The sequence below is a fragment of the Aythya marila genome (genome assembly GCF_965140915.1).
Source record: "Aythya marila genome assembly, chromosome: 9".
Classification (NCBI taxonomy): domain Eukaryota; kingdom Metazoa; phylum Chordata; class Aves; order Anseriformes; family Anatidae; genus Aythya; species Aythya marila.
In genome coordinates, this window is record NC_139050.1 from 16,488,942 (window position 1) to 16,506,764 (window position 17,823).

Here is a 17,823-nt window from a genome sequence, read left to right on the forward strand (position 1 = left end):
CTGTCTTTAGGGCATCAGCTATTGTGTCCTGTATTTCTGAGATTCCAGACTACATTGCTCTACAATTCTATATGCCTTCTTCAGAGCTTAATTCTACATTTCTTCTAAGTGATGTTAATTATTTTCTACCTACATTTACTTCTCTGCATTATCCTTAATAGTGGAGGTTTCAAAACTCATTTAAACAGTAAGCATATTAAGTCTTGAAATTAAAGTTTCTTTAAATAGCAGAGGGAAAAAAAAAAGTGAGCTTGCCTAGCTGGAAACAAAATCTTTGAGCTGTGTTTTGTTGTTCTTTGTTGGGTATTTTGAATACTTTGTATGTATGTATGACTTTAATGTACAGTGTTACGAATACATGGCTAATTTAGTCTTCTGTGTTATTCTGCATAGGGCTCCCCAGCAAAGCCTGTATCCATAAGAGAATTTCAAAAAACAGAAAACAGATATTTACACCAAAATAGGTAAGAATATGTGGTAGCAGTAATTTTGTGCAAAGTTTCATGATGAATGCAAAGCAGATATTTACTGAATGTTTTTTTAATTATGTTTTTTGTTGCTGCACCAGAAATGTACATGGTGCTTCACAAATAAGTTATTGCTCTAGATTTGGAATTTATATTCTAACAATGACAAGGACCAAAAGGCTTGACTGTTCTATACCAGTGCTTAGATTGAAGTATATTGGTTAAAACATCAGGGGAAGAAGGGCTAGATTGGAAGTCACTGATGACAATGGAAAAACTGCATGGTCACTTAGTTTAACAAAGTTGACCTTTCTGAAGTATGCCCATACTTCTTAGTGATTGCTTTGCTTGTCGAAGGATTAGTGCTTATCCATAAAACATGGGTCAGAGCCGGACAGGATATAAATGAGGTGATTAGGTTTGAGAAGAGATGTCTGGGTTGAAAGAACAGGAGATAGGCAAATGTATAGCTTCTTCTAATGAAAGTAAAATCAAAACTGGCAGAACTTTACATATACCATTGAAGGATTTCAGTATTCTGTGGAGTGAAAATGAATGTGAAGGAATCAGCAGAAAACCAGTTCAATCGGACTAGGAATGTTTAAAAAGAGAGATAGAACTGCTAGCCTTAGGTATGTCATTATTTACGCAGTCAGTAAGTTTATAGGCATTCAAAAATGGTCTTCAAAGAGAAAATGAAATCAAGAATAATGTTTAAATTTCTCCAGAGTTATGGCAATGTTTTAGTAGAGATTTTGAAATGTACAGTCAGTGTGTAAATATAGCAGTCGTATTGATATAGTGGAGGGTAACTCCTTCAGCATATATTGGCATTCCTTACCCTGTAGTGTCTACAAGTAAAGCATAAAATAATATAACAGTCTGACATGTTCTTCCCAAATGAAGTGCTTTTGGTTTGAAAGACTGATTTTTATTTTTTTTCCTATTTGAACATTTGTGGTCAACATGGAAGTAATTAGACAAACACTGGATTCCAAGAAATATCTACAGAAAATAAGACAAGACTGCTAGCTAGCCAGGAGTGAGCTGCTGTTTACATACACAGATTTTAATGATAAAGGAAGTTGTATCTCGCTTACGGTGTCCATTGTTATCAAAATTTTACATGGGAATGGCAGTGGATCTTGATGTGCAAGTAATTAATTAAGACCTAAAGGAATTGTAGATTGTTCATATTCTGGTGCAGCAGAGTAAATGAGGCACTAAAAACAGGTTATGTTGCCCTCAAGATTATGGAAAAACAGACATATGACAACTAGTCTTTTTAAAAAATAAATTAAAAAAAATTTAAGCATATATTAGTCAAATATTTCATTTGTGCCAACCACAAGCTGTAAACTGCTTCCACAATAATTCATTGCAAATGCCTTGGCAGGCAGCCTCTTTTTTTTTTTCTTCAGCATGCTGAAGCCATTAAAACCCTTGAAGAGTTGGATGTAATGCAGGCTTCATCTTAAGAGTACTTACATTAGTTGATTCAGTTCAGTAAATAAGGTTTTTGCCTCTGGACAGACTGTGGTTCGTTTCTGATACAACAAAGCTGTGTGTACTCTAGTCTGAATATGCTTCTTAGCACTTAGTTGAACCCAGTCCTGTCTATTCAAAGCTCTGCAGTAGTGGATTTGTCATGTGCATCAGTGCTAACTCAAGTAACAGGGGAAACCTGTGGCGCATGCATCTTCCACATCTTTTAAGCTTCTCCACAGAGAGTAGGTGTAGAATCAGTCTGTACACAGGCAGCAGGAATAATGTTTTTCAAAGTGCATTGAGAAGTCTTTCCCTCTTCCATGGCTGATTCAGGAGCAAGGGTTGCTGAGCCTAGGCTACCAGAGTAACCTACTTGATTTCCATCTGCCTTCTTGTATGAAACCAGCATGGCAGGGAACGTGTTGTAGACTGGAATTGTAGACCCTAGGAATTGTTTCAGTGCTCACAGCTACATTTTAGCTAAGTCCTTACTGCAGAATTTCTCTTTTATTATTAGTATGATAGGTATGAGACAGCTCAGTTATTGTTTATCTTGTGACTTTGATGGCTTACATCACTGATGGTTAGGAAGTCATCATTTGATTGGTGAAATGAGATTTGTTCTGAAAATATCAGAGGATGATAATGTTTTAAAAACATGTTTTCTTTCCTGAAAAAAATAAGGCCTGCAATCACCAGAATATAATCTTGAGAAATTCCATTTTTGTGTGTTTTGAAAACATTCCATTACTGAAGCAAGTTACATTTATTAAATTATGAACTGTAGTAATTGTGATCTAACTTGGCATCACAACGTATTTTCTTTAGTCATCTTAAATTTCACCTTTGTGGTTATCTGAAGCTAATTGTCTAGGCAATTTCATAAACAGCTGTAGTCTAGAGAAGAATTCACCTGACAGTAGTGTTTATGCATCACTGGCCAATCCCCCTTCCACCTGGTGTTTACCTGCAGGGATACTGATGAATTACGAAGACCTGAAACTCTAAATTTGGTGCAGGACAGAGAGCATCACCAAGTACTAAGGAGTTATGTGGACAGGACAGAGAGGTAGGGAAAAGAAATGCATAGTTTCTACTTTTTTTTTTTTTTTTTTTTTCTTTTTTGCTAAACAGCCATTGTAACCAGTTGTTCCTCTACATGAGGATCATCTGAAAAGTTCCTGTATTGGTTAATCAGTTCCTGAAGAATGAGTTTTGAGATACTGGATATCTCAATATAATAGGCCAAATGTACAAACCCATTGATACATCCTTAGCTGCAGAAGGATTTTTATCACAGTTCGGGAGAAGAGGTAGAAATGACTGCACAAAATCTATCAAGCAGTAACAATAAGTTAAATCGTAATTGCAGCAGTTAAGCAGCTTACTAAATAGTTACTTTCCTAGAGTTGATGAGGTATATGAGTTGTCAGTGATGTATGTGTATGACTTATTATTTTTATTTAAGTTTAAATAATAATTACTCTCTGTTTTTTCCATTTGTCAGGCCCCCAGCTGATTCACCTTATTTTCTCTCTCTATCAAGTCATCACAGTCAGGTAACACATTGAACTGTACTGTTCTATTCTTCTGGCTAAGCTTGGTGCAAAACCAAACTTGTGTAAGCCAGAAGACATGGACTATTGCTCTGTAACCCTTCTGTCTTACCTGCTGTAGTTCTGTCTTAACAGCATAGTGCACTGTTTTGTTCCAGGTGCCCAATACAGATCCCGAGCTGCACCGCAGGCACATAGAGCGTACCCGTCGAGAGGCACAGCTAGCAGCCCTTCAGTACGAGGAGGAAAGGATGAGAACGAAACAGATTCAGAGAGAAGCTGTTCTTGACTTTGTTAAAGTACCTCCTTTTAGTACCTACTTGATTCCAAACCTTTATCTTTTCTGATTCTCTTAATGGAAATTAGTTGCGAAGATCATTAACACTTGAAAATAGCAGAAAATAGTTGTAATTGTAAAATTACAATTGTAAAATTGTAATTGTAGAAAAAAGGTTTCTAGCTGCCTGAAACAAATATGTTCATTATCACCAACTAATCTCAGACTCCTGGCAATGTTTTGCAGAAAAGGTGCTTTTATTAAAGATTCAGCTCAGTCTTTCAGTTAAAGACTTAAGATTTGTAGGATGCATTTTGTTCATTGACAAGCCTTTTTTCTTTTTCTTCTTCTGTTGCCTTTGTTATTCATGAGCACTTTTTTCTCAGCAATGAAATTACTCCCTTGGGTTATATTTTGGGTTTATTATGCATCTTTTAATATGCAAAAACAATTTGGGTTTTTGTTTTCATACAGAATGAAAGCTATTTTTTGACTAATAGTATTAGTGTTTTCATCTCAGTGGAATCTTGAATTTCCCCAGTACATGTTTTATTTAAAAACTAGGACTTCATGTGTTTTAAAACAGTCTAAATTACGCTGTTCTGTTCAGAGCTTTTGTTTTTCTGTCACATCCTTTTAAATTTGTCTTTTGTTTTTCCTTTTTCTCTATAGCAAAAAGCATCTTTAAGTACTCAGAAGCAAAGTCCTCTGGATAGTGAGGTAAGACTCCAATATAAGTATTAATTGGGTTTGGCAGTACCTGAATTCTTAGCTATCTCCATCAGAGATCAGAGAGATTTTCCTGATTGTGGAGAACTTTTCAGGAATGGTTTATAACATAGGTTTTTACATCTAACAGACCCTGAGTTGGTCTTTTTTTTTTTTTTTTCTTTTTTTTTGTTTTTTGCTTATGGACCAGTTTAGTATTTCCTTCTGTTCGTGTAGATTGCTTGGCTGAGTGTTTTGTTGTTTTCTGTATGTTTTCTATGTTCTATAAAGAAAATAGATTTCATGTTCCATTTTAAAATGCTGCTTGGAAGCAGTACAGTTAAATTTCTAATGGGAGTATTCAAACAAGATTTTGTTTTGCAGTCGTTTCTCCTTCATTGATCAGTTTTCTCCTATTTGCCTCTCATATCCTGTGTGACCTGATCTAGGTGTTCCTGCTCCGGCAGGGGGATTGGACTAGATGATCTTTCAAGTTCCCTTCCAATCCCTATTATTCTGTGATTCTGTGATTACCAATTATCCCAGAAAGATTGGCCATTTTTATTTTGGGGGTTATCCATTTTTTTTTTTTAAAAGGTTTCTTTTAGTGTAGTTTTATAGTCAAAAGCAGCGAGTAAATAGGGGATAAAAATTATATGAGGCTCAGCCTTCTATAATAATACAGACCTGAGCCAATGACATCTGCTTGTTCTCTGCAACAAGTTTCTGTTTGGTAATAGCTCTTCTACTGCTTGCCATCCTCACTTTTGTCTGGGGAAGATAATTCATGTGGCAGTGTTAATCAGATCAAAACCTTCAATAGCCTAACGCTTACAAATAGCTCTTCAGAAGCATTTTTCACCTTTTTTGTGTGTTTGAAAATTACTGAAACATGGGGTATTTGAAATAGTTTTTGCTTCTTTTCCTTCTTAATGTTCTTCTGTTCTTAATTTATTCTTTTAAAGAGTCCTTTGTTCTGCCACAGTAAGAATTGTGAATACGTAGTTGTCCGTATTTGCTTGAGACAACACAGAGCAGAATAATTGATTCCTTAAGTGATATGAATATACTGTAATTCATGGGTCATGTGGCTATATATTCCTACACAGTTGTGTATACTGTATAGAACTGCAGAAATAATGCCTCAAAATGCTATAAACAAGCAGTACGTGTCCCTGAATGTCTGTCTGTTCACAACTGTGTCATTCTGTTTGTTTCTGACATTACTCCATCTCTCCCACCTCCCAGTGTCCCTTTCCATCCAGAAGGTCTCAGCATACTGATGATAGTGCCTTGTTAGTGGTAAGATCCTGCACGCAATGGCCTTTTTATCTGGCAGATTCTAGAGCATAAAAATAGCTACATGTTATGGTTGCCTCAGATTAGACAAACTATTTTAGAGCTAATCTAAATAGCATAAAACATGACCATTTTCAAAAAGTTTGAATATATCGATATTTGTACCGTCAGCTGTTATAATAATATAGTGATATTTTTCATAAAAGAATTAAAGTTTAGAGAAGAAGAAACTGACTGATAGTGAAGAACAGCTTATGAAATTCAAAATCCTCCTCTAGTAGTTCCAGTTTGATTTCTTCTCCGTTTAGCTTGCTTCCTAATTGATGAGCTCTTCAGCGTCAAGTAAACAATTTTAATGCTTTGAATACAGCCTTCAACTTCGTTTGCATCCTGCACCTGGACCTTAGAAAAGCTTAGTGTCATGGTAACCATATCATAGCAAAGGGAAAAACTGCTGTATGTCAATACTAAAAGTCATGAAATATTCCTCATGCCCTCTTACTATTCGTTGATGAAGATGTGTTAATAATCCATTTTGAGCACTAGTAAACATAAAAACATTTATGTACTCACTTTCATGTTTTATGCTATTTTTTCTTTTATGGCACCTTAGTGATGTAGCATAAAGAACATAATTAATGCCACAATCATTGTCTATAAAAGAAAAATACACTTGATTTGCCTGCTGTTGCATGACTGCATGCCTGAGATTTGTTTTCTTAATTTATGCGCATCCACTATCTACCTAAATTTTCTTTAGGCAGTGTTCTTGGTTAGAATAGATCACTTCAGAACATGTTGGTCAAGGTGTTTACTGTCTCTTTATTCAGACTTTTTGGTTTTCCTGCTATCACATGACTAGCACTATGAGGGAGAAAAAGAAGGCTCATAATGTTGTGGAGAGATTTAGTTGTGATCATGCACGTGCCTTTTTAGAGAAAGCACAATCAGCATATAAAAATGTGCTTCGATATTTAGATTATAAGAACCAGGAGAAGAGTAGATGTGGTTCATGTTAAATGTTGATGTTCTGTTGTCAGTGAATTCATCTCTGGAATGTATTTTAAAGATACATTTTAAGGACCCCATTTCTTTTAGTTTGTGTGATTCTCGTGTTTTTGTTGTAAATTAATATATTGAATTTTAGGTTGTAGACGTGACTAAGACTTTTCAGAAATTATTTTACTGGGCTTCCATCCATGTTGATTTCTTTTGTGTCTTCAAGTTATATCCTTGCACTTCTCTCTCTCATGCACATACATACACACTCCCTCTCTTCCCTTGCCCCTTCCCAGGCTGATAGGGAAAAATCGAACTGGATTTGAAAATGATCAATTCTGTGTTCATTTTACTTTTAATTCCTTGCTCTTCTCAGCAGCTCTAAACTGCACATCCTGTACGTGGTGGTTTCAGTATATGAAACATTGGTTTTCTGAACTGCTGAATTATGATCTGCAGATCTATTGTAGTGGAAATACATACTGTGCCTAATGATGACATAACCATAACAGCTGTTTCTGGTGATTATTATAACTAGAACATTAAGCTCTGGCTAGGTCATGAATTTGTAGGGTTTTTTTTCCACAAATGTATGATTAAAACTTGGTCAACAGCAAGGAAATGTTCATTAGTTTCCTTAAAAAACAAGTCTGTTGTAAGAATGGAATTTTTTTTACCTTTTTTAACTTTTGCATTTCATTTGGCATTTCTCCTGTCCTTGTGGATTTGAAATTTAGCTAGATCTAATTTATTAGGATAATTTTATTTTTTTTTAGGGAAGTGAAGTATAGGGGCATTTCATAGCAAAATACCATTTGCTAATGGCAGTTCTCGGTGCACATTTTCCATTGACATACTTTCCTCTTTATTATTTTATCTCTCTCCCTAAAGACTGCATGCAGTGGTATGAACTTCACCTATTAATTTCAGAAACTTTTGGATACAGAAACTTGCAGATAGGCTAATTTAAAATAATAATAATAAAGTTGTGTACCGATAGTTTTTCCACTGTTTATTCCAGTTTTAAGGTGCAGGAATAATATAATTATAGTAAAGATGAGAATTCTATAAACTGAGCAGTTACTTGCTTTTTTTTTTTTCCTCCAAACTCATATTCAGCTCAGATGTAATGGTGAAAAAATCCAATAGGTAAAAGGCAAGAGAGCTCTCCTTTATTTTGATTCTTCTCTGTTCTGGTGCAGTTACAGCTTTTACAGAAACTTCCTTAAAAAGCAAAATTCAAGTTGTGAATCTCCTTTGTAAATCTTACATTATGTTTCTTTTGGTGGTCTTCTTTGTTGTCGTTTATCACAAATTAAAATGCATTCACTTTGCACATGTTACTCTGTTTCTTTCTGCTTATAGATACTTTGGGGACAGTCTGTTTCAACTTACAAAATGACTTTGCATACTTTATGTGAATATTAATAGTTTACTTCTATGTTTCTTCAACATGCCCGTGATTTGATGCAAAATGGGTTTTGGTTATAGGACTTCAGCGTGCGCTCTGACAGATTTCATGTGTTGATTTATAATAGCCAGGCTAGCTAAAACTTTGCTGAAGAAATAAAATCAATGGCCTCTCTTGAGAAAATTTGCAGTAGACCTCAAAGTCTTGTATTAGTCATATCCTGCTTGCTGTTCTCACCAGGGCAGGCTCATTCATTACAATTGAAATTTCTTGTTAATGCAACGTTGAGGCTTCAGACTTGGCTAAAGTTTTCAACCCTGATTGCTTTTGAATCTCGTTTTCCCCAAATATCTTCTTTTTTTTTTTCCCCCTTTCATACTGTATGTTTCAAGGTGGTTACCATTGGAAACTAATATAAAAGGTACCATCCTTTGTTTTCTGTCAAACTATTTCTCAATTTCTGTCGTGAAACACTCGATAAACACCAGACAGCTGGTCTGACCTCTTCCTTCCATAGCCCGTGTGTCACTGCTACGTTGTGCTGCCTTCGTTGTGTTGTATTTTCTTGCTGAGGTCTCAAACAAGGCCTGAGACCATCACATCACAGTTAACAGAGGATTTCTGAAACATTTTAAGATAAGGTCTTGGGGCATCAGTGTGCTACAAACAGTAATGGTGTGAGTAAAGTAAGCAGGACGTGAATTATACTAACCTGTTCCCTGGAGTTTTCTGTCAGTTGGCATCCCTTTGTGTATTTAGGCAACTAATAATCAAAATCACTTCAAATGTCTTTATTTGGTTAGCACAGAGTCGTGGTTGGGCTCTGCTTTGGCATCCCCTGTATCTACAGTCGTTTCTGGCATGGGGAGGTTTCTCTGACTTCAGAGCTGCAGTTCAGCATGTGCAGCAGGGTGCTGTGAGGCTGAATTTGCAGCATCCTGGTTCCTTCTGTATTGTGGCTACCTTCTCTTACAGTTGTTCTCTGCCTCACTTCTTCCTCTCTTCCCTCCCTTTCTTCCCTTGCTGTCCCTGACAGAATGGCTTTGAGCCTCTCTTTGTGTTTGAGATTGACAATAACACCAATACCATTAAAAGGAGGCCAGGGACTCGCAAACAGGTGAAGAGCATGCAGTGTGTTGCTGTTGTGGTTGTCTTGCCCTATGGAGTGCTGTGTTCCCCCTCTCTTTGCCTGCTGGTGGCTTCATGGATTGTGACAACTACCTGTTAGTCTGTGTCAAGGTTGTCCTGTCCTTTTCATGTAGGAATAAACAGTTACATGAATGTTACAGAGCAGCATATTGTTTTATATTGTTTTAAATACTTGCTAATGTTTTATTTGTGGAAGTGGTATTTTGAAACTCTTCAAACAAAAACCAATAAAAAATATTTGCACTGCTACAGAGAAGAGGCTGTTTTGAGGATCACCTACTAAGTCTACATAGGGCCTTCAAGTCCTTCCTGGCTGTGCTGTTCTGAAGCGACAGAATAGTTGCAAACCTTTGAAAATACGAACACCCCAAAGCGTGTAGTTGACGTCTGTGAAGTTTTTAGGTGTAATTTGGTGTGTTTTTCCTGTGCCGAATTTCCACTTCACTGTTTGAATGCCATTTCAGAAGGTATCAGTTCGTTCTCGAGTCATTCAGTCCTCAGATGTCAATGTTTTAAGTATGCTTGCAATAACCAGAGGGGTAGAAATTAAAATTTAAAGGAAAGGCTTAGCTTTTTATTTGAAGTGCTGGAGACTTTAAGCACCCCACATATCCTTTGCTGGGCTTTTCCGTGATGTAAGTTTGGTTTGGGCAGCTGTTACATCTTTAAAATGTGGGCTTTCATCGTAGCTGGTTTTTTCGGTGTTGTGCTGCCACACCACTTGCATGTACCTTAACAGCAGTGTTGGCTGAAGGGTTCATGGAGATGCAGAATTTGGCCTTCAAGATCCGCCTGTCAGTGACAGATGGGTATTGGCACACTGGAGCTCCCATTCTGGAAACGTTAAAAGCTATTTGTTGTTTTTTGTTTGGTTTTGGTGGTTTTTAATCTAGTGGTTATAATTGAAGTTTGACGGTGCTTTATTTTGGACAACACTGTAAATCTTCACACTGATGTCTTCTCCAAGAGCTAAATTACACCCACAGAATCTTTACTACTTTCTCTGTAACTCGTAAAGATCAGGATTAAGTGTTTGTGGCAGAGCAAATGTGCATTCCTTAGTCCATTAGATGCAAGTTTCTCTAATTTTACAAAACTGATGAGAAATTAACTTACTAAAATCCATAGCATACTTGAAACATTAAAAAGAAAGCTTTTGCTTTGAATAGTGGCTCAGGACGAACTGCTACGGGGTAAACTTTTCTTTTGGGTCTAGAGTCTGATGGCATAGGTGTTTCTTTAGTAAGGTCTTACCTATTTATTATTTAGTTCTGCTTCTGATGTCACTTTGTGTTTAAAAATGAATGTTTCATCTCCCAAGCTTGTTAGCCAGAAGGTTCAGGAGAGTAGGAAGGCTTCAGCTCTGCAAGCAGTTTAGCTCAGCAAGTCATTTTGTGTTGTTTCTGTGTTCTGCCTGCTGAATGTTTCTGAGAACGTGACCGTGATGACCACTTTTTCCATTCTAACTCATCTACTCAATTCCACCTTTGCACGTGACCTTTCAGCCGTTTGCTAACACTGCTACTGCCTTCTCTTTCTTTCTGCATTCAGTCTCTCTCAGGGTTGAATCAGGAGAGCTGTGCTACTAGCCTGCCCAATGCTTCTACCTTCAGTCCTCTCAAGGTATCTCTCGCTATTATCATTCACCAATAAAGCCAACAAAAAGCTCTTGGATCCACACATCTGTTTTAGCAGGTGTTAGTCTGTCAGCTTCTAGTCAAAAGTTCAGGTAGGGGATGAATCTGATTTAACTGATTAAATTGTAGTAGGTATTACCTCATCTTAGCTTTAGGCTGTGTCTAGAGGAGGCCTAAGCTATAAAAACGTGGTAACCCAGCTCTGCTCCCAGGAGTTCTTGGTTGTCTTTGATGTTGCTTTTTATTTACAAGATGATTTTTTTTCTTGACCAAGTTGAGTTTATCAAAAATGCTTTTGTTCTATTCTTTACCACCTTGCTTTTATCAGTGAATATAGGTATCCTTTATTTCTTTCTCTTTTGTGGAAACTGCTAAACTGAATGCATTCATCATGAGTAACCAGCCTATGTTAAGCACCGTAGTAAACCACAGCAGGTTTCTCTAGGGAGAGCGATGTTCAGCGAATAGCAGTTCTGCATTACCAAAGATGTCAAAGAGGCTGTGTATTCTTCAGCGTTGCTGTTATGCAAGTTCTGCATGTTAATTTAATTATCTGCTTTTCTGTGTCCGTTTTGCAAAGAATACTTTGAAATTTTGGGTTAGATGGAAGAGTAAATATAGATCTGTCATTGCACTGTCAATGCTGTTTAATCTTTGTTTTTTTCCTTGGAGAAGAACAATTGTGTCATTTCTGCAAAAGAAAAAGCTTCATTGCTTTCTGCAGAGATGAGATGTGGGGAACAATGTGTTTTGTGTTTTTTTCACGTTTGTTTTTTTTTTCTGAAGCATATTTAGATGGATGGAGCCTATTTTAAAACCTATCAAATGAAAATGTGCTCACAGCTTTTCCAGATTAGGACCATTTATACTCTTTTACTTGTTTATCCACAGAGTGATGACAGATCTACCATCTCTCCTGGATCACCTACCACTCAGACAGGTAACAGGGAAAGGCAGTAAAGTTTCTGGGAAAAAAAAGAGGGGAAGAAAAAAAAAAAAAAAAGAGATCAAAATGCCTGCTTGCATATTCGTGCTGTAAGGAGAAGGGAGCATAGCTTCCCATCTCTGGATGTGGCATTGCTGTGCTTGGTAGTTTACCCACTTATTTGGGTCTCCTTGGAAACACAAGAGGGAAGAGACAGCAGGGGTGAAGCATGTCTTCAGGGAGAGCGTAGGGTTTGGCTGCTTTAGGCTTTCCTGCCAGCTTTGGCCCACAGATGCATTCAGCAGCAGTCAGAACAGTTGTTGGAAGTGGTATGTGGAATGTGCTTTGCATGCAAGTGTCCTTGAAAGCGCCTTTTCCTGCTCTGTGCTTTTATCATGCATGCATGTAATTTATTTTGTCATTATATTAAAATTTTTGTTTTGTTCTTTTTATTTACCACATTGCTGAACCCATTTTCTATTTAAACTCTAACCGTTTCCTTCTTCCTCCTTTCCTGTGCCTTCCCGCGTTTGTTTAGTCCACCTTTCCCCTCCATATCCTGGTCATGCAGCCCCGCCTTCCTATAGAAACCCTTCCCAGCGACCTGAGAGTTTCCTTTTCCGAACAGCTGTCAGGGATGAAGCAAACAAAGGTAGGTTACATAGCTCAGAAATTAGCTAGTTTTGCTACATTTTCGTAATATCTGCCTTGCCTAGGTTTTGCACTGTTCTATTATTTCAGGTCCTTATTGTCAAACTAGTTTTCGAGTTCCATTTATAGACACATAGCATTAAATACTGTGTGAATAAGCAGTTTTTTATTTAGAGCTGCCAAATATTCTTTTATCATATTTGTGGAAACATGGGAATTTGTTCTTCCTGGTCTGTGCTTACACTTAAGGACATGCCACACAAGCCTTCAACAAGTGGTGAGGGCAGCTCGATATAGTAGCACATAACAAAATCGCCATTTCTGTAGAAAGACTGAACTCTTTCAACATAATTCATCTGTCAAAACCTTGTCATCTTTTCGTGAATGATTATTAGCCAACTGAAACAAAAAAATCTAAATGAAAAGGAACTTGTGTTATGGAAACACCTCATTTAGATTAGTAGATCATTAGCTTGATAGATTAATAAGCTAATGAAAGAAACAGATTTGAGAAAAGGAATACACTGTACCCCTTCTGGACACTGTGTGTGCTGTGTAGTGCAGCAGGGAAGGACAGTCAGCCAAACCATGCTTATTGGTTCTTCTTTCCTTCATGCTACTTTTCAGTGGTTACTTCATCTTCTACACACGCCTTGTCTCCCGCTAATGACTGTGCAGACCCCAGGGTCAGACAAAACTCCAAACAGCGTGAAGAGGAGCTGGAGCTAATAGAGCAGCTCCGTAAGGTAAGTGCTTACAGAAACCACTGTGTGGACGTCTTGGTAAATGCATTCGTTGCATGCCATCATGTTAAGGCTGCCGTTGTGTTTTGGACTGATTTCAGTGAACCATTTATGGCGAGGGGTTGACCAAAATGAAATGGCACCGTGCAATCTGAGTGTTCCTTTCAGATGGATGCAGTGGTGGTCGCTTTGTTGTGGGGGAATAAAGTTAGCGTAATTGCTGTAGAATATACAGTCCTGACTGTCGCTTTTGAACAGCCAATGATCTCTGCTTTTAAAATAAATATGTACTTTCTTCCTTGTCACCCTTCCCACTTGTTAGGAAGTCTGGAAAGCTCCCACAATGTCTTCCTTTTAATCAGCTTTTAAAAACTCAGCTGTAAAGCCCCCGCAGAAAAGCAAGCGGAATGCAGAGGCTGCTGCCAGTAATGCTGACAGCGTGGTGTCCTTGTGTGTTCTGAATCCATCCATTGCTTCTTGCTTTAGCTATCGTTAGTTACGTGTAGAATACCTGTAGCATGAGCATTCCTTGTGCTTGTACTTTTTGTCTGTTTAGGGTCAGTAGGCCCTGCTTTGTGCCCAGGTACAGTGGTGAATACGCCAAGTGCCATTAAGGTACTGCTCTGCTTTGCCCCAGGCGTGTTTCTGGTGAGCTTGAAGGGCTTTCCTGAAGTGCTTTAATGCTTTGAGCTTTCTCAAGGAAAAAGAATTCCTCTTTGTTAATGCCAATTTTAAAAGCCATAAGCATCCCAGATGATGAGAGAGTTCCTTCTCTTTGCAAATTTTGAAGTAAGGACAATCTGCTTTCTCTGAAGAGAAAGTTCTCTTAAGTAAAATGAAAGAAAACTTGATGATGTTTGTAGAGCCTTTGATCTCTTATCTTGGAATGCTTTGTATGCAGTCTCTCTTGTTCTGCTTCCTGGGTAAGCTTAAATCTTCTTTTGTATTCTTAAAATTTAAGATACAGCATAGCTCAGAGAAACTCACACAACATATGACATAAGATGAAATGCCTGATTTGAATTTGTAGTAATTCCCTGAAACAACTGTTAACTACCTTGGTTTTTAAAACTATTAGCACAAACTAGTTTGTTTTTTTCTTTACAGAGACTTTTGTTAGCTGTGTTGTCCTCCAACCCACAAACACGATTATTTTAAGTTCTCTTGGCAGAGCCATTCATTGAGAATGTGTGGGATTAGGAATACTGTTCTTAGACTCTGACTTCCGTTATTTTTGAGTAAAGGTTGTATTAATCCCCTGTGCTGTGCAGTGAAAGCTGTTTGTCATGGAACTCAGCTGCTCCCAGACTGTGTTCAGCTCTGGCCCAGTGCTGAGCAGAACCTTTCTTGGTGTTACTCAGAAAGCTGTTCAGGAGTGTCCTGAGGATGGACAGTGTTGTAATGCAAATGCTTCTGCCTCTTATAAAATGTTCTACAGAGTGAAACAACTGGAAATAGCCCTTATGTTCTGTGTGTCCACGTTCATTTTTCACAGAATATTGAATCACGGTTGAAAGTGTCACTGCCCAGTGATCTTGGAGCAGCTCTCACCGACGGTGTTGTTCTGTGCCATTTAGCTAATCATGTGCGTCCTCGGTCTGTTCCCAGCATTCATGTCCCCTCACCTGCTGTTGTAAGTATGTACTAATGGTAGTATTTTGTAAATGTCCAAAATGCCATCCTGCAAAGTTCTGTAATCCAGGCAAGTGCTAAATTCTTCATTCTCATATGTGATCATACATGACAAAAAATAACTGTTTTGTCTGAACAATGTCTGTAGCTTTGTTAAAAATGCATTATGTTTAGGTTTGTTTCCTTTAAGTAAAGTTACTTTTAATACAGATTATAAGAAAACAGTAAGATTTTCAAGCCCTTGCTACGTTAACTTGAAAACTAATGAAATGAAAGACAGTTCAGTGTGAAAACAGAAGTAGGATATTTCAGAAGATCAAAAGGTCTGAGAAGTTCAGGAAAACAGGGAAACATAACGTTCTTCACAATACTTACAATCCCACTACACAAGAGAGCACAAATGGGCAGAGAAGCTCAATCGATGTATGTCCACTTCACAGCAAGATAAATTTATCTGCTTAGGAATTTCAGCAGAGCACACTTGAGCTACAGTTGCATGTGCTTGGAGAACACCATCTCCCAGAACAAAGTAAATCCAATCATACCTTTGTGATAACAGGAAAAAAAAGTTTACTTTGTATTTGGGGGCTGTTCAGAGCAAGGAAAGAAGTACACAGAGAAGTTTGAAATACTTTGTCTAACTGCAGTGTTTCTGGAAAGCAATGATGATAATATATTTATAGGTGTATTACTCTGAATCACATGGGGAAAGCACAAAATGAGGGAAAGGTCAAGAACTGTGACATACAAATTATTTACCTAATCTCAACCCCCCAGAAAAATCTTTGGCAGTCAAAGTTCAGTGAAAATATTTAGGATCAGCTGCTTGAAGGTAGTATGGAGAGACAAAATGCCTGTTATGCACCTTCACATTTTCTTAAAATTATGTAAATAAGGAAAAAAAATTCTCCTGGGGCAAGAAGTTGAAACAAGCATGTTGTTTGCTTTCACTTATTTTGGAGTCAGTTCTTGTGTTGGAATTTGAACTGGCACTGCTGCATACTGTATCACTGTGGTTCTTGCTTGGAGTTATGTGAACAAGCGGCTGTCTTCATTATTTTGAGAATGATTGAGCTGGACACGCCAGCATTTTAGGCAGATCGTGGAATCATTAAGAGAAGAGGCATACTGCCGCTATTCAGAAGACTCATGTCATTAAGAATATCTTTTCAATGGCCTGGTTTTATGTGCTGTGGCATATTCTGTGTTGCAAATTAAATCGTGGCTTTGTCAGAGATCTCAAGGAAGAGGCAGCCCGTAGCTGGACGGCTCCAGGAGCAGAAGAGGCATCATGTCTTTCCTCACTTACACTGGGATCTTTGTATTCCTTTCATCCTTCAGAAGAAGTCAGCAATACCCTTTAACCTGCTTTCTTGGTGGGGAAATATGGCACACTGATGGGACAGAGGAAAAAACCCACCAGTCTAAGTTTCCCTCACAGAAAAATATTGAACTCGTAGAAGCTGCCACCTGCTGCTACATAGACTGGGTAGCTTGTACAAAAGAACAGGAAGCTTGTGTCTTTTTAATCGGAAAAGAATAAGCTTCAAGAATAGAAAGAAGATTGAGCCTCTGCAGTGGTATGTCTGTGTAGTTGTGAGAGTTAAGTATATAGAAAAAAAGACTTGAAAAAAATGCCAGTGAGTTCAATTGAAGCAGCTGTATCAAACCCACCTGCAGGAGGCTTACGTGCAGCAAGTCTCAATTTCGGTTGTATTCCATTAATCTCTGGTTTCACCTGGCCTTCATTTTTTATTGTTGTTAGTTGAAATAAAGTTTGAAATATTTGTATAATATAGTGATCCAGAACAAACTCCAGATTGCTTCATACCATGAAATCGCTCAGAAATCACAGCACAGGAGCTACACTCATGTGCTTCATTCAAAATGCTTCTTTAATTATCATATTGTAGTCACAGAAAGTGTTAGCCTGTTGTAACATATCGCACAGGTTAGAATTGTCCTTTTTTGAACATCCATCATTCATAAATTGGCTTGGAAATTTTTTGAAATTTTGAAACCGCAACAGAGCCTGGTTTGAATTAGACACGTTTGTCAGTGTGGTATGTTTTTGGCAAAGAGTTCTATTAAGAGTTTTATTTAAATAAAGAAATCCTTCCAATTAAGAACACTCTGCCTGCCTCCTTTGCAGCCTAAACTTACGATGGCAAAATGCAGACGAAACGTGGAGAATTTCTTGGAAGCTTGCAGAAGGATTGGAGTGCCTCAGGTACATATTTCTGTTACTCTCACGTTACATTTCAGGTGCAGTTCTAAAACCTTCTTTGAATAAGTTTGTGAAAATAAGTTGATTAAAAGTTTAGAAGGCATGAGGTGCGCTGTGCTATGTAGATCAGACTTACCTTGCATTGTCTTCTAGAATAAAATAAAGTTGGAAATAGTTTATATAGAGGCTGATTCACTTACTGATGTGCCTTAAGTTCTCAACAGTTGGCTGCAGCTTGAGCTTGCTTTAGAACTGCAAGGTTCATCTATAAAGACAATGAAGTTTTCTCAAGATTAGATACTAGGTGGGATAAAATTTGGGTGGTGTTTTGCATGTGTTACTACCATTCTAAAACATTTGGCTTTCCTTCAGAATAATCCTTTAACACAAACATCTGTACTGTCTTACCAAGAAGTCACGCTGTTGTTGGCCTTTCTCTAATGGTAGCTATCTTTGCATAGATCCTAATTCTTCTTTTTACATACCGGTGGTAGAACTCTTTACCTTCTGGTATTCCTTTTCCCTTTGAAACTGGAATAGCTAAGAGGTAGGAACATATAAAATAATCTGAGTCCAGCTATCGTGTTTTATGCTATCCTATCCTTTCAACTTTGTCTTATTCAGCAGCTGTTTCAGTACAAATAATTTTGATAT

The 17,823-nt window shown here is 37.7% G+C and overlaps 1 protein-coding gene across 10 annotated transcripts in view; it reads left to right on the forward strand.

Moving 5' to 3' along the window:
• Nucleotides 1-17,823, forward strand: part of LRCH3 (leucine rich repeats and calponin homology domain containing 3) — a 64,378-nt gene that overhangs the window by 38,134 nt on the left and 8,421 nt on the right. For 4 of the 10 annotated variants that reach the window (XM_082767743.1, XM_082767740.1, XM_082767744.1 and 1 more), the window contains exons 10-20: nucleotides 394-464; nucleotides 2,929-3,024; nucleotides 3,463-3,514; nucleotides 3,670-3,810; nucleotides 4,461-4,508; nucleotides 5,745-5,798; nucleotides 11,883-11,931; nucleotides 12,455-12,568; nucleotides 13,195-13,313; nucleotides 14,806-14,943; nucleotides 17,095-17,172. In XM_082767743.1, the coding sequence (XP_082623869.1) occupies nucleotides 394-464; nucleotides 2,929-3,024; nucleotides 3,463-3,514; nucleotides 3,670-3,810; nucleotides 4,461-4,508; nucleotides 5,745-5,798; nucleotides 11,883-11,931; nucleotides 12,455-12,568; nucleotides 13,195-13,313; nucleotides 14,806-14,943; nucleotides 17,095-17,172 (960 nt within the window). Of the gene's footprint in view, nucleotides 1-393; nucleotides 465-2,928; nucleotides 3,025-3,462; nucleotides 3,515-3,669; nucleotides 3,811-4,460; nucleotides 4,509-5,744; nucleotides 5,799-10,905; nucleotides 10,978-11,882; nucleotides 11,932-12,454; nucleotides 12,569-13,194; nucleotides 13,314-14,805; nucleotides 14,944-17,094; nucleotides 17,173-17,823 lie in introns of all 10 variants that reach the window. The other 6 variants (XM_082767745.1, XM_082767748.1, XM_082767741.1 and 3 more) reach the window with 5 other exon arrangements.